This window comes from Sander vitreus, chromosome 13 (assembly GCF_031162955.1).
Source record: "Sander vitreus isolate 19-12246 chromosome 13, sanVit1, whole genome shotgun sequence".
Lineage (NCBI taxonomy): Eukaryota > Metazoa > Chordata > Actinopteri > Perciformes > Percidae > Sander > Sander vitreus.
The window spans coordinates 7,316,367-7,330,149 of NC_135867.1; the positions used below are offsets into that span (position 1 = coordinate 7,316,367).

At 36.5% G+C, this 13,783-nt stretch overlaps 1 protein-coding gene across 2 annotated transcripts in view; it reads left to right on the forward strand.

Annotated features, from left to right (window-relative positions):
* The window catches only part of klf8 (Kruppel like factor 8), a 66,668-nt gene extending 61,497 nt beyond the window's left edge, over positions 1 to 5,171 (forward strand). For both annotated transcript variants that reach the window (XM_078266725.1, XM_078266724.1), the window contains exons 6-7: positions 1,811 to 1,950; positions 3,053 to 5,171. In XM_078266725.1, the coding sequence (XP_078122851.1) occupies positions 1,811 to 1,950; positions 3,053 to 3,234 (322 nt within the window). In that variant the 3' untranslated portion in view covers positions 3,235 to 5,171. The remainder of the gene's footprint in view (positions 1 to 1,810; positions 1,951 to 3,052) is intronic.
* The last annotated feature ends 8,612 nt before the right edge of the window (positions 5,172 to 13,783 follow it).

Below are 13,783 nucleotides of genomic sequence, written 5' to 3' on the forward strand. Positions count from 1 at the left end.
GGGCCAGCGAGAGAGGGACTAATGCGCAGCAGGGTTTATGGGAAATGCGGTCTTTGTGTGGATCACCTCCCTCCCATGCAGCCTCCTGACTAATTACATTACTGCAGCGCTGCCATGACTGGACACTTGTATAACCTTATATAACCCTCTGCACAGGAGAACACACTGCAGACGCCCTGGCTCTATCACAGGGAGACGTGTGTGTGTGTGTGTGTGTGTGTGTGTGTGTGTGTGTGTGTGTGTGTGTTCTCAGTACACACTTCATAACTTAGGACATTTGGTCCTCTCAAGTAAAATATGGACCTTGTTACTTGTAGGTTACTTGTAATCTAATGGTCAAGGCTGCAGAGTGAATGTTAGTGTGCCAGCAAAGGTTCTTACAAGTACAGTAAAACTGTGTGTGTGTGTCCAGTGTGTTTATTAGTAAGTCAGGATAGAGCTCCACACCCAAAGGCGAGGCCACCTGACTGTAACTGAAATTAAGGGTGTGGATGTCAACGGTTAGCTTAGTGCTGTAATCTGCTGCTTGTGTGTGTGTGTGTGTGTGTGTGTGTCTGTCTGTCTGTCTGTCTGTCTGTCTGTCTGTCTGTCTGTCAAAGTGAACAAGGGTGTTTCTGGGTATTTGTGTTTTTTAGTTTTTGTGAGGAAGTGTGTCTGTGTTTACGTACGTACGTACGTGTGTGTGTGTGTGTGTGTGTGTGTGTGTGTGTGTGTGTGTGTGTGTGTGTGTGTTTTTGCTTGTTGCTGGGCAGGGCTGTCCCAGAGCTGGGGTGTAAACAACGTTTCGTAATGCTGTTAGCCGTCACACCTCCTACGGAGAGAGACAGAGAGGCTTTGTCAAATGAATATCGAAAACATAGCTAACTCAGAAAATCACAATACAAACAACTCCATCATTGACATCAGAATTTAAATGTAAAAGGGAGAGAGGCAGAAGGAGAATGAAATAAAGAGAAAAGAGTGGATGATTTAGTTTTTTTGTAGATATGAGAAAAGAAGTGAATAAAAAATGAAAAGTTTTGAAGATTTTAAAGAAATAAACAAGAGAGAGAAAGCGAGAGAGAGAGAGAGAGAGAGAGAGAGAGAGAGAGAGAGAGAGAGAGAGAGAGAGAGAGAGAGAGAGAGAGAGAGAGAGAGAGAGACAGAGACAGAGACAGTAATGCTGAAGTGGAAGCTGTTCTGCAGCTGTGTTAAATGCAGTATGACCCTCTGATGCCCCCCAGTGGCCTTAATGTCACTTTATAAATGAACCTGAACCGGATGATGCGGGTTGTTCTAGTGTGCAATGATGAAACACATCATTGCACAGTATAGTCATGTGAAGTTGTTACAAACAATACACCTGGAATGTCTTTAATGATTGTTGAATTTTCAAATGTATGAATGTTGTCAGGTCATACAGTGTAAAAGTTGTGTTATGTCAAGGCCATATCAACATAGTATGATGTACAATGACACAACGATGGCCATCGCAGGTAAGAAGTGAAATGTAAATGAATTAAACAAAGGTGAAAAAAAATTAAATCAACAAAATTAACTTGAACATAGATAAACAGTTTGGATAGTAATTTGCACTGATTCGAGATTTTTAAGACCAATAACAGTATCAGAATTTGAAATCTGACAACAAAATATTGGCCGATAAACTCATACCATAATAATTATACTAATAAAAACTTAATTATAAACCACTTTTCAAAACAAAGTTACAAAGTGCTTTACATGGTTGAACCAGGATTTAAACATTTCAGGACTTAGGCAAATCAAATCAGACAATTCCTTTCTTATTTTCTTAATTTTCCTTTCTCAGGTCGGTTATGGACTTAGAGCCCGTCGATCCAGATTCGCCAGACATCAAGAGGAGGCGGATCCATATGTGTGACTATGAAGGCTGTAAAAAAGTTTACACCAAGAGTTCCCACCTCAAAGCTCACAGGAGGATACACACAGGTGAGACCTGAGCAAAACAAACACTAATAACACAACATCTATCCAGGTTTAAAGAGCAGTTCACCCTAAAATGAAAACATTATTATCTACTGACCACCAATCACAGAGTGTGTATAGTTAGCGCTGGGCAATATATCGATGTTATATCGATATCGCGATATGAGACTAGATATCGTCTTAGATTTTGGATATTGTAATATGGTAAGTGTTGTCTTTTCCTGGTTTTAAAGGCTGCATTACAGTAAAGTGATGTCATTTTCTGAACTTACCAGACTGTTCTAGCTGTTCTATTATTTACCTTTACCCACTAAGTCATTAAATCATTTCTGGTGATTATTTATCAAAAATCTCATTGTGTAAATAACATTTTGTTAAAGCACCAATAGTCAACCATACAATATCGTCGCAATATCGACATCGAGGTATTTGGTCAAGAATATCATGATATTAGATTTTCTCTACATCGCCCAGCCCTATGTATAGTTCTGCAGCTAGGTTTTTTTTTTTCAGGTATCTTTCTATCAATGCAACCCTCCCTAGGCAGCTCATTAAACACTGTAATGTGATTTGTTTCCTGAAAACATCCAATGAAAGGTCACTTTCTGTGACCCTGTGTCCTCATATCAGTGCATTACATTTGGGGTTTGCTGCACCTTATACGAAGCTACCAAGTGACCAAACCATAAGACAGCCAGGGAGAGGTGCCTTAGCATCAGTTACCAGGGGCGATAGGAAGGTATGTGTAGTAAAGTGGTATGATAACAAACCATTGTTGATGCTTTCCGCTGTTCATGCTGAACAGCCAGAAGACACCTGCCAGCGACGGTCCAAGAAAGACAAACCATACATTGTTTTTTTCCAAACCTGTACTTCATTTTTTTTTTTTAAGACAATGCTTCGTTTTTATACTTATCAGGTCCTACTAATCCCAAATAGCTAGGAGAAATTAAAAATACATACCAAACAAAAAGTCTGGTCTCAGGAGGACATAAGCAGATGTGAGTGGTTCATCACAGCTTTCCTCTTCCCTCCCATCCCTATGTTGCTTCCTCCCTTCCTCTCCTCTCCCCTAACTCTTCTCCTTGTGTCCTGCTTCCTCCAGGAGAGAAGCCCTACCACTGTACCTGGGAGGGCTGCACCTGGCGCTTCGCCCGCTCCGACGAGCTGACTCGACATTTCCGCAAGCACACCGGAATCAAACCTTTCCGTTGCACTGAGTGCGACCGCTCCTTTTCCCGGTCCGACCACCTGTCCCTGCACCGCCGCCGCCACGTCATGATGTGAACTCTGACCCCCCCCCCCCACATACCAACCTCTTAAACCCTTGACAAAGTCCCTCACAGCACATCTTGTACCAGTGCCCCAACACCCCCACCCCACATAAACCTCACCTCTTTAATCAGCAGATTAAAAAAGACACTGTACCTCCTTTCTCCTCCTCCTCTTTATTTTGAAATCACAGGAACATCAGGAATGTGTCTGTGCATTTGTGTGTGTGCAAAGTGGAGGTTAGGGGATTTTTACTGTGTGTTTCAACACAACATCGTCACCACCATCATCATCATCATCATCATCGCCGTCCACCCAACAGCCCTCCTATCCCATAACAGTCCCCTCCCTACCATCCTTCAACTCAACTTCACTCAAAGTTCACACAAGACGTCCCCTCCTCAGACAGAGAAGGATGGACTGAAAGTCATCTAACAGCAGGGGCGTTCATCTAGCCATCCATCCATCCATCCATCACACGCATCCATCCAAAAGAGAGGAGGAAGAGGAGGGGGCAAGAGGAGCGGTGACATGCCTGTGTTGTTTTTGATCTAAAACCAGAAGGGGAAATTTTAAGCGGGATGTCACTTCAGCTGCCCTATCAATATTCATTCTGTACATATCCAGAGTTGGGAAGTTATGTGACTCCAAGCAAACATTTTTGGATGATCCTTGAATTTCCCCTTGGGGATCAATAAAGTATCTATCTATCTATCTATCTATCTATCTATCTATCTATCTATCTATCTATCTATCTATCTATCTAAAGGTAACTCCCAAAAAATGCCTCAAATAGCCCCTTCTCACCACAGGAACCTTTCCAGGAACCCTTTTAGGACCTCAAAACCTTTGCCTGTCTTTCTAACCATTTTGACTTGAGGAACTAACACAATTATTGATCAGGAGCTATCGAATCAAAGAATAGGTAAATAAGAATACAAAAAGTGTGACAATTGGTCAGTGCTATGGACACATTTCGGTTGGTACCAAAAAAGCTCTAATCCTCGGTCCTGCTCTTGGGCCAAAACTGTCTGGGTGTAACAGTAATAAATAACATCACAGACACAAACGCAATGATTCTGGGTTTGTTTCTTCACATGCAAAATTGTGTCTCAAACAAATACATAATTGGACTTATTTGCAGAATCGTCAGACTTTTCCAGATGCATTGGAAATCTGCAAAAGATACTCTTAGTTCCTGGTACTGTTTTTTTTTAAAAAGAGTCTAAAACAACCAAAACTCAGTTTGATTATATCAATTTGTCATCACAACTTTTGGATAAATGATTTACTATAATTGAATGGATCTTGAAAGTAAAGGCTTCCCATCCATGTGCATATCAGTGTATGAGTTAGCGTATGTGCATGTAGTGAGCTTTTTGACAGCAGCTGAAGTGACATCAAACAGACATTTCCTCTTTGGCAAACATCTATCTGAGGCTAGGATATAAAAGTTCTCTATCTTGTCCTGACTCCCCACCCCCATCACCCTGCACCCTCTACCCCACCCATATCTCCTGGTACAGGGAGCTACAAGACTGTGAACTTTCGAAAGATTAATTTGTTTTCATTGTATCAATCACATTATTGTTACTTGCGTGTTCTCCCCCCGCACACACCTTCCTGGTTGTTCTTCGATAACAGTATTTGCTTTTTATGTGTTGTTGTTGCTGTTGTCTTATGAAATATGCCTTCAGTTCTATCTTTTTCTTCTTTGCCAGGAATGGCACTCTTAACAGAATGGCATCCTTTAAAAAAAAAAGAAAAAAAAGAAATCTGATTCTTTTATTGTTTTCTGAGGCTGTGAAAAAGACAGAGGAGACACAAATAGTTTGAGATTACAAGTAAAACTAGTGCAGGGAATAGGGGAGCTTTTCTCTGTGTGTGTGTGTGTGTGTGTGTGTGTGTGTGTGTGTGTGTGTGTGTGTGTGTGTGTGTGTGTGTGGGTGGGTGGGGGGGTGGGTGTGTGTGTGTGTGTGGGTTCGTGGGTGTGCGTTGTTCGTGTGTGTGTGTGTGCACATGTTTTGAGACAAACACATAATCAGAATTTAAGATTTTTACGAGTGTGTGTTCCGGGCACTTGTTGTTCTTTTACCTCTTGCCCGTTGAGCCTTAATAACTGAAGTCAATCTGTAAGGGCAAAACCAGAACCACTGACAGAGGGCTTTTGGCCAAAGATAAACTGTGTGTCTCTATTCATAAAGACTCTGTTCATGAGTACTTGATCTTAGAAAGGACGTTCCCTTCCTTAGCTTGCTTTTTTGTGTTTTGAAACCAAGAAAGAGTGCTACATGTGGGACCTTTCAAATTCACATTTTTAATTTGGAGACAAATTGCCTTGTAAACAGACTGTTGCTGGGAAGCCACAAGGAACAACAGTTAGGCATGAAATCTGCTGGATTACTTTGGCACAACATGAAGAGGGTGCTCCAGAGCAAGCAGATTTAAATCTTTTTGAATGTTTGATGATAGCAGAGGAGAAAAATAAAGTTAAGGGATAATTAAGGATTCACATTTAGCTGACAATTGAAAATGTGGTCTTATTATTCAGAAATTGTCACAGTGACCGCCTCATTTGTGTACACCACGAATATTTTGACACTTTTGAACAAAACTATAATTTTCTGGCTTTGCAACAGCAGAAAGCACCGTGAACACTCAACAATGTAAACACCCTTTGCACTGGTTTCATGACCTTACAACGCACTGAAAGTCACAGTGGCCGGGCCGTCTGTCAGTGGTTCTGTGAGAAACCAGGCACTGTGTCGGGCTGTCAGGGTCTGTAGTGCCTGTGATTTAAACCACGGGGAAACTAAGCGCTCTGCTCACTAGCATTTCTATCAGGGTGGGGGGTCAATTCTCTTTCAACTGAGTTTGTATTGCATTTTGACAGAACTTAATTTAATGCCTCAAAATACTAACCCACTATAAATAGCAGATCATTTGTTTTTTTATTCAGACAGTTGGAACAGAATTGAACCCCTAACCCTTCCCTCTAACCCACGGTGTCCATGTCTTAAGTGGGCTGTTTTCCAGCTCCTATTCTGGGCTGAACTTGATTATGCAACATAACGCAGACCTCGCTCCAAGCACTCTTCTGAACTCAGTAGTAGAGCATGGGGTAATCCCTATGTTCCCAGGGTCCTCATTGTAAGAAGTTGGTAAGGGCTATCTCCACAACTCAAATTGCAAAAGAATAGAAAGATAGATGTTTGAAATGCATTTGAACGGTAAAATATATTCAGCCACTGTGGAGATATCAATGTCCAAAGTCAAGAAAACGGTCTGTCTGCACATTTAAGGGCATAGGTTTCAAGGAGTATAACGTCAGTAGGCTATAAGCTGTAAGCAATTTCACCATAACTGACCCAGGGGAACATTTGACCTACGGAAATAAGCATTTCTGAGAACATAGAACCCTGGGAACATACTGTAGATATGCCCCTGTACAGCACAAGCTGGTTGTTGTACTGCTGATATGCAGCTCACATGGGTTGTAACAAGAACCTTAAAAAGAAGGCCCGGATGCGTAGAAGCCTGTGCCGTTGATCACTGAACAAAGCCTCCTCTGAAATCACTTTTAGAATATACGGCAAGAGTTGTGACTGTGAACTGATAAACACAGACAGGAACTCAAACCTGTAGCCATGTCTTAATCAAGGGGCTGAGTGTGAACGTGATCAATGGAACATGCTGTTCACAATCCCAATGTGTCCCTTTACAAACAAAAAGGCAAAAACACATTTGACGTTGTTCTTGTCAGCCATTCGGAGTTACTGTTGTTGTTGTTGTTGTTGTTTCAAAAGCTAGTAAGCGAGAGCAAAAGGTTATTCACCTGGTCTTTCACAGTATGATAACTGAGATGGACGTGCAGGCTTCCTGTGAGTTAAGTGCATGCCATAAACAGGGACAATTGTTTGGTCTGTACACTGCAAAAAAAAGAATTGTCTTGCAAAGTCACTGAATCTGGTTTTGATTTTGAAAAGAAAAATGAAAAGAAAAAAAATAATTTCACTTTTTTTTCTCCATTATTAAGAATCTAAACTAAATTCAGTCACTTGTTTGGAGGGGTATTGTCCTTTTTTGCAGTGCAGAGCAATACAAAGTTCCAATTTCTCTTAACATCCCCCTCTGCTTCAACTAAAAAAGTCCAACATAGTTACTAAGCACATCTTTCTAGAAGAGTATATGCATTTGATTGCAAATGTCTTTCTTTTGTAAACTGTTGATAAAGACATTAAGGACAATGACAAATAATAAAGATAAATTCATGTACATAAATGTATATAATCAAAAAGTGCAGAGTAAATGTAACGGGTGAATATCTATTTTTAACACTGACTAGATAATGTGAAAAAATCTTTTTCTTTCTTCTTCTTCTGTTGGTTTGATGACATGTGTTGTTTCTTTTCAAATCTAATAAGACATTTGCTTCGTAGTTTCTTTAAAAAAAAAAAAAGAATTGGTCCCACTTGTGTTGTGCACACTTGTTGCATGGAGAGTAGCCTTCTTGTTTTCTTATAGTGACGTTGGTAAGCATGTCAGTGTGTGTGTGAGACTGTGGGGTTCCCTTAACATTGATCACCTGAGGAAAACAAAAAAAACCCACATTGACAATTATTAATTAAGGATCCATTTATTAGTATAACACAGCTTGATATTTCTGCACTGGACCTCATATAAAATATCACTAAAAACAGTCAGTGAAGTGTGATATTTAGTTGGTTTGGGTCTCAAGCTTCAGAAAGTTCAGGTCAGACGGGGCTAAAAAATATCAATGTTTTTGGATATTTTGGATTAGATTGTCGGTTTTACACTCTCCAGACTCATAGCAGCTCAATTATGTTGACAAGTAACACAAGTAGTAACATATCCAACCTGGTATACAACTTGTTTTATTATAAGAAACAGGAAACAACCAGTTTCCACAGTCAAAATATGCTAATGAATTTTCTCCCATTTGACATTCAGACATTGAAGGAAGCAAGTTTTGACACAAAATGTTCAAAATGTTTGTATTTCATTAGATGGATCCCTCGCTCCTTTATTTCTAGGAACAGTTTCCCCACTTAGCACATGTATGTGTCATTATGTACATGAAAATATTAATGCCCCATCGCTTTACAAGCACACTGATCAGCTGTGGTGACCATTATAGCAGGAACATTGATATTTTATATACAGAGACAAACACACACTGAAACCTCCACTGTCACACTGAGGATAGTCAGTTATTACACCTCAGAGCCTGTTGACGATGACCCAGACAAAGTCTTTTCGCTGATGTTGGAATTGTTGCAGGGAGACTGATGCATGTGTTTGTGTTTTTCCTGCTTCCTATTGTTTCTTTTGCGGTTTGTGCAAACTTGTTTTCCTTCGGTATTGTTCTAAATATTCTGTTCATGTATAAAGCAGGAATGTTCATCTGTGAACAGGCAGTGAAACATTTAAAGAATTGTATCCCCATTGCGACCTAGACGGGATAGAGTTCACGTCTGAAGGTGACGTCAATGACTGTGTCCGTCTGTGTGCGAGTGCCTCGACTCACTTCCTCCGCAAATCAGACATTTTAAGTATTTTCTATTGAATGCAGTAACTTATGGGCCAGTACTATATTTACTCAGTGCAATGCAGTTATCCTTATAATAATACAATTATTAATAATATTTTTTTCTTTCTTTTTTTGTATTTGTACAGAACAAATGTGTAAAGATCAGTGAGGAAAACGTGAGCTTTTTGATACTGTGACTCATAGTGTTTAAAAGTCAGTTTCTCCCTGTACAGTTGTGATTATTTCCCCTTCCCCACTTCTTCTTTTATAGAATAAAACATGTTTTTGGTGCAATTTAATGCCTGATGTCTCTGTGTTGTTTATTATATTTTGGTGATGCTGTTATCCAGAATCCAGTGGTTCAGCAGTGCTATGGAAGAAGTCAAAAGTCAAATGATAATTTAACTAGAAAATGCATTTCCTGTGAATGCTGAAAAGCTTAATTGCTAAAGCTAAACGGGAATGCTGACATAATTGTGTAAGAAGAAGGTGAAGAAGTGAGAATAGTTGGAAAAGTGGGAATGGTTTTAATTAGTATGAATTTCAGTGAAATGTTGAATAATACCAATAACTGAGTATAAAACAGTGGAATATTTTAAAGTTTTTTTTAAAATAAAAGTCATATAGCATTTTGAAAAAAGGTGATGAAAAAGTCATAGTATAGATTACTGAAAAAAGGGATAAAAATGTCATAGTATAGTTTGTTGAAAAAAGTCATGAAAAAGACAGTATAGTATAGTATGTTGATTAAAGTCCCAAAAGTCGTGGTATAGTACATCTAAAACAGTCATTAAAAAGTCATAGGATGGTATGTCTTAAAAAAGTCAGTATAGCCAGTCCATAGTAAAATCCATAGTATAGTATCTTGAATGAAATGCTAACTAAGTCATAGTATAGTATGTCGAAAAAAAGTAATAGTCATATTATAATATGATGAAAAAAGTCATAGTATAGTATGTCAAAAAAGTATTAAAAAGTGATAGGATATTATGTCGAAAAAAGTCAGTATAGCCAGTCGAAAAAAGTCAGTATATCATGTAAAAAAAGTCATAGTATAATATGTTGAATAAAGGGATAACTAAGTCATAGTATAATATGTTGAAAAAAGTCATAAAAGTCATAGTATATCACGTCGAAAAAATTGATAAAAAAAGTCATAGTATAGCATGTCGAAAAATTCATAGTATAGCGTGTCGAAAAAAGAGATAAATAAGTCATATTATAGTAAGTCGAAAAAAAGTGATAAAAAGTCATAGTATAGCATGTGAAAAAAAGTTATAAAAAAGTCACAGTATAGAATGATGAAAAAGGTGATAAAAAAGTCATAGTATCGTATGTTGAAAAAAGTGATAAAAAAGTCATAGAATAGCATGTTGAAAAAAGTGATAAAAAAGTAACAGTATAGTGGATTGAAAAATGTGATAAAAAAGTCATAGTATAGCATGTTGTAAAAAGCGATATAAAAGCATAGACTGTATATTAATGGCCAACGCATCCGGTTCGGCGAAGTGCTGCAAATGCGGAAGTGCTTTAAACCTGCATTCTATCTGAATTCCAGCAGGGGGCGACACGTGCGGTTGCAAAAGGAGGTCGGTTTCTGTAGAAGTCTATGAGAAAGTGACCCACTTCTCACTTGATTTATTACCTCAGTAAACATTTTCATAATGAGTTTATGGTCTCAATCGTTAGTTTGAAGTCTTCTGCAACAAAGAATAATGTTAATTTTTTGAATTATGGTCTGGTTGATTTTAAAATTGGAGATAAAGCAGGGGGTGTTTTAGGGTATGGCTATGATGTGATTGCCAGTGAAAGTGTGTAACGTAACGTAGAGTGTAAGGGCTCCTCCCTCACTCCTCCCTCTCGTCTAAAAACGTCATGTCTGCAACCAGGATGGCTGCGCCCGTAACGGCAAACTCAACGACTCATAGCAGATCTCCACAAACCAATGCGTGACATCACACATGCGCTATCGATTAATATACTGTCTATTTATAAAAGTAATAGTATAGCATGTCGAAAAAAGTCATAGTATAGCGTGTCGAAAAAAGTGATAAATAAGTCATAGTATAGTATGTCGAAAAAGTGATAAAAAAGTCATAGTATAGCATTTCGAAAAAAGTGATAATAAAGTCATAGTATCGTATGTTGAAAAAATGGATAAAAAAGTCATAGTTATAGCATGTCGAAAAAAGTGATAAAAAAGTCACAGTAAAGTATGTCAAAAACGTAATAAAAAAGTCATAGTATAGTATGTCGAAAAAAGTGATAAATAGTAATAGTATGGAATGTTAAAAAAGTGATAAAAAAGTCATAGCATAGTAAGTCAAAAAAGTGAGAAAAGTCATAGTATGGTATGTTGAAAAAAATCAGTAAATCATGTAAAAAAAAGTATAGTATGTTGAATAAAGTGATAACTAATCATAGTACAGTATGTCGAAAAGAAGTTATAAAAAGTCATAGTATACTATGACGACAAAAGTCATAGTATAGTGAAAAAAGAGATGAAAAAGTAATTGGATAGCATGTCAAAAAGTGATAGAAAAAGTTATATTTAAAAAAGTCAGTAAATCAAGCAAAAAAAAGTCATAGTATAATACGTCGAATGAAGTGATAACTAAGTCATAGTATAGTATGTCGAAAAAAAGTCAAAGTGTAGTATGCAGAAACAAGTGATAAAGTCAGTAAAGCATATGGAAAAAAGTAATAAAAGTCATAGTATAGCATGTCGAAAAAGTCATAGTATAGTATATTGAAAAAAGGGATAAATAAGTCATAGTATAGCATGTCAAAAAAGTCATAGTATAGTATGTTGAAAAAAGGGATAAATAAGTCATAGTATAGTATGTCGAAAAAGTCATAGTATAGTACGTCGGAAAAAGTGTTAAAAAGGATAACACTTTATAATAACCATCATTAATAGATGGTAAATTGATAGTTAATTAATCTTTAGTTAATTGTCATTTAACTGTTAGCAAACCATTAAATTATAATTAATAATGTTTACTAATTATTAGTAGTGCTGTAAATTAACAGTTTATTGTTACACACATTATATCCCTCATATACTATATTAGGTATCAGGTAATGATTAAAAATGTTTGTAAACCTTTAAGAAACCAAACATTACATAGATAGATGGACCAGATATTCCCAACACTTTGTTAAGGCTTACTAGTTGGTTGGTAAACTGTCTTTAAACAGTGTCTGGATGGTTATTATAAAGTTGCAACATATAATATCTATATACATACACACATATATGTATATACTGTGTGTATATATATACATATATGTATACATATATGTATGTATGTATATAGATATTTATTTTGTATAGGTTGCAACTTTATAATAACCATCCAGACACTGTTTCTAGACAGTTTACCAACCAACTAGTAACCCTTAACAAAGTGTTGGAAAGTTATTTAAAGTCACAGTATAGAATGTCGAAAACAGTGATAAAAAAAGTCATAGTAGCGTATGTTGAAAAAAGGGATAAAAAAGTCAAAGTATAGCATGTCGAAAAAAGTGATAAAAAGTCACAGTATAATGTGTCGAAAAATGTGATAAAAGAGTCATAGTACAGTATGTCGAAAGAGTCATAGTATAGCATGTTGTAAAAAGTGATAAAAAGTAATAGTATAGCATGTCGTAAAAAGTCATAGTATAGCTGTTTCGAAAAAAGTCATAGTATAGCATGTTGTAAAAAAAGTGATAGTAAAGTATGTCAAAAACCTAATAAAAAAGTCATGGTATAGTATGTCAAAAAAGTGATAAAAGTCATAGTATAGTATGTCGAAAAAAAGTCATAGTACAGAATGTCAAAAAAAAAGTGATAAAAAAAAGTCATAGTGTGGAATGTTAAAAAAAAGTGATAAAAAAGTCATAGTAAAGCATGTCGATAAAAGTGATAAAAATGTGATAGCATAAATTATGTAAAAAAGTGAGAAAAGTCATAGTATGGTAAGTTGAAAAAAGTCAATAAATCATGACAAAAAAAGTATGGTATGTTGAATAAAATGATAACTAATCATAGTATGTATGTCAAAAAAAGTGATAATACAGATGTCGAAAAAGGTGATAAAAAAGTCATAGTTTAGTATGTCGAAAAAAAGTTATAAAAAGTCATACTGTAGTATGACGAAAAAAGTTACAGTATAGAATGGAGAAACAAGGGAATCAAACCTTGGTCAAAGTCCAACCTGCTGGTTGTCTGTTGAAGCAGTGCAAACCCCTGAGCCACTGTCCCACCAAAGAACCAGTATTGAAAACAGTCATAGTATAGTATGTTGAAATAAGCCATTAAAAGGTCATAGTATGGTATGTGAAAAAAGTGATAAAAAAGTAATAGTGTGGTGTATTGAAAAAAGTCAGTAAATCATGTCAAAAAAAGGTCAAAGTATAGTATGTTGAATAAAATTATACAAAAGTCATAAAATAGCATGTTGAAAAAAGTGATAAAAAAGTCAGTATAGTATTTCCAAAAAAGTCATAGTATAGTATGAAGAAAAAGTGATAGTAAAGTATGTCAAAAAAATGATTAAAAAGTCATAGTATAGTATGTCAAAAAAGTGATAAAAAAGTCATAGTGTGGTATATTGAAAAAAGTCAGTAAATCATGTCAAAAAAGTCAAAGTATAGTATGATGAATAAAAGTTATTAAAAGTCATAGTGTATGACGAAAAAAAATCATAGTATGAACAAAGAACTGATGAAAAAGTCATAGTATAGCATGTCAAAAAAGTGATAACAAAGTAATAGTATGTATGTCGAAAAAGTGATAAAAAAGTCATTGTATAGAAAGTAAAAAATAGTGATAAAAAGTCATAGTACAGTATGTAAAGCAAGTGATAAAAAAATTCATAGTATAGGACTAGAACCTGGGTCCAGTCCAACTTGCTGGTGGTCTGTTGGAACAGTGAAAACCACTGAGCCACTGTCCAACCAAAAGATTGCATTGAAAACAGTGATAGGTTAGTATGTCGAAATAAGCCATTAAAAAGTCATAGTATG